General features: G+C 47.7%; 1 protein-coding gene across 1 annotated transcript; it reads right to left on the bottom strand.

The window, feature by feature from the left end:
- Positions 1-234: 234 nt before the first annotated feature.
- Positions 235-1,026, bottom strand: LOC310998261 (leucine-rich repeat-containing protein 3-like; the record flags this gene model as incomplete). Its single annotated transcript, XM_083988225.1, has 1 exon — positions 235-1,026. The coding sequence occupies one exon, from the start codon at positions 1,024-1,026 to the stop codon at positions 235-237; it is 792 nt and encodes a 263-aa protein (XP_083844351.1).
- Positions 1,027-2,101: the final 1,075 nt, after the last annotated feature.

The raw sequence follows: 2,101 nt of genomic DNA, 5'->3' as shown, positions 1-2,101 counted from the left end.
AACACTTCCCCCTGGGGATTAATAACTGGTCCTAGAGATTAGTAATGTGTAAATTCAAATAAAGTCAAAATATAATTTTATATTTTGACACATTCATAGCGTTGTGAAATGTATTGATGCATAAAAAATCGTGGTAATCGTAACACCGTGATTAATTTCTCTGACAATAATCGTACCAAGAAAATCTATAATCGTGACATCTCTAGTTGTGGCTGCATCTTTTCTCCAAGCGGACTAGAAGACGCTGCTGGCCGTGTCGTAGTCCTTGCTGATGTGGGACGTGCTGGGCAGAGACTTGAGGTACTCCATGTGGCGCCGGGCGTCCTCCTGGTTGTGTTTGATGTAGTAGATGATGTACGCCGTCACCATGGAGAACCAGCAGAACATGGCCACGAACATGGCCACGTCCGTCGTCTTGTGGTGGAAGGTGCAGAAGTTGATCCCCGAGTCCAGCACCTGGATCACGGGCTGGCCCACGTACTCGTCGCGCACCGCCGTGCTGCAGCTGACCTCGTTGACGGTCTCGGGGTCGAGCCGCAGCTCCCGCAGCACCTCCTGCAGCGAGCACTCGCAGTGCCACGGGTTGTGGGAGAGGCGGACGCGGGCGTGCAGCTTCCCGAACGTGTCCCTCGGTAGACCGCTCAGGTGGTTGTTGGACAAATCCAAGACCCGCAGGCCGTCCGAGACCCCCCGAAAGGCGCCGGCCTCCACGCTCTCTATGGCGTTGTGGGACAAGTCCAGCTCCCTGAGGCGGTGCAGCTCGGCGAACACCTCCCCGTCGATGTGTCGGATGCGGTTGGACGAGAGCAAGAGGACGACGGTGTCCCGGGGCAGGTTGGACGGGACGTGCTCCAGGTTACGCGACGTGCACTGCACCACCATGCCGCTCCGCTCCGAGCAGTGGCAGGTCTTGGGGCAGGCGTACGTCGTCGTGCTCACCACCACGGACAGCAGCCACAGCGTTCCACAGGAAGCTGCAGGATGTAGCGATGACGATGACGCACGCCGCCGCCGAGACGCCCCCATTGGCCGGGCGTTTCAGATCAGATCAGCCCCGTCGCATTCATTCAAACAACGGTCCTTAATAATAATATCCACGGGACATGAGAGACAAACAATCCAGGAAGTCCAACTCAAGCTCATCAGATGTCAAAACTCCAGGCAGTCACATACCCAGCATGCACCTGCACGAGCGATCAAAGTGCAGCACAGTTGAGGGGAGAGAAAAAGAAAAAGTTTGAGCCCAGTCATCATGATCATGTATCCAGAGTTGGAGGAAACCTCTACTTGGAACCTGTGAGATATAAAATAAATAAAAAAAGATGGAAGAAGAGGAAAGGTGAGATATATAAGGAGAAAAAAAGCCAAAAAATCAGTATTCTGCTGCCTCAGATTGGTTCTCTGCTGCTGAAATCCTGATATTATGTGAATTTGACAACTCTCCTATACTTCCTGATGCTTTGGATGAATTTGAGGTTGTTAAATTTCTGCTCCCGTCCTGTAACAAGAGTCTATTCAGTTCCATTTCTTCACCGCTTCCTCTCCTCAGACTCCTTCCTCCTCCTCCTCCTCCTCCTCCTCTGAGGGGAAGCTAGTAAAGTTCAACATTATCATAATAATAGCATGTTTCTTTAGCGTGCGTCTTCTATTCCTGTGAGAAAATGAGAAAGCAGGTGTGGGTTCATCAAAATGCAGCAGATGAACTTTGAAAACACTGATTTGTGATAAAACAACAATAAAAAAAAAAGAAACTAGTTTGTAGTCTATAGGATTATGTATATGTGAAGGGCACAGTGCCTATTTAAAAATGACTACAGGACATGATGTGTTACAGATAACACAGAGAACAAATTGATAAGCAGCTTTCTGATCAGGATGATGAATGTCAAACAAGTTTCTGATTTATCCATGAGCCTGAGGATGATGATATTAATATTGATACTAAAACTAAATGTCTCAGACAAATGACATTAAGACCCAGTCATTTTGTAAGAATAATACAAGAGAAAACAGGATGTTAGGGAATAAGGGAGATGAAACAATTACAGCTGCAGCCAAATAGTTGAAATAATATTATGACGAATCAATTCTTAATAATATG

The sequence above is a fragment of the Trachurus trachurus genome, assembly GCF_905171665.1.
Source record: "Trachurus trachurus genome assembly, chromosome: 2".
Lineage (NCBI taxonomy): Eukaryota > Metazoa > Chordata > Actinopteri > Carangiformes > Carangidae > Trachurus > Trachurus trachurus.
Note: the sequence above shows the minus strand (reverse complement) of the source record. Positions and strands in the feature narration are given on the sequence as shown.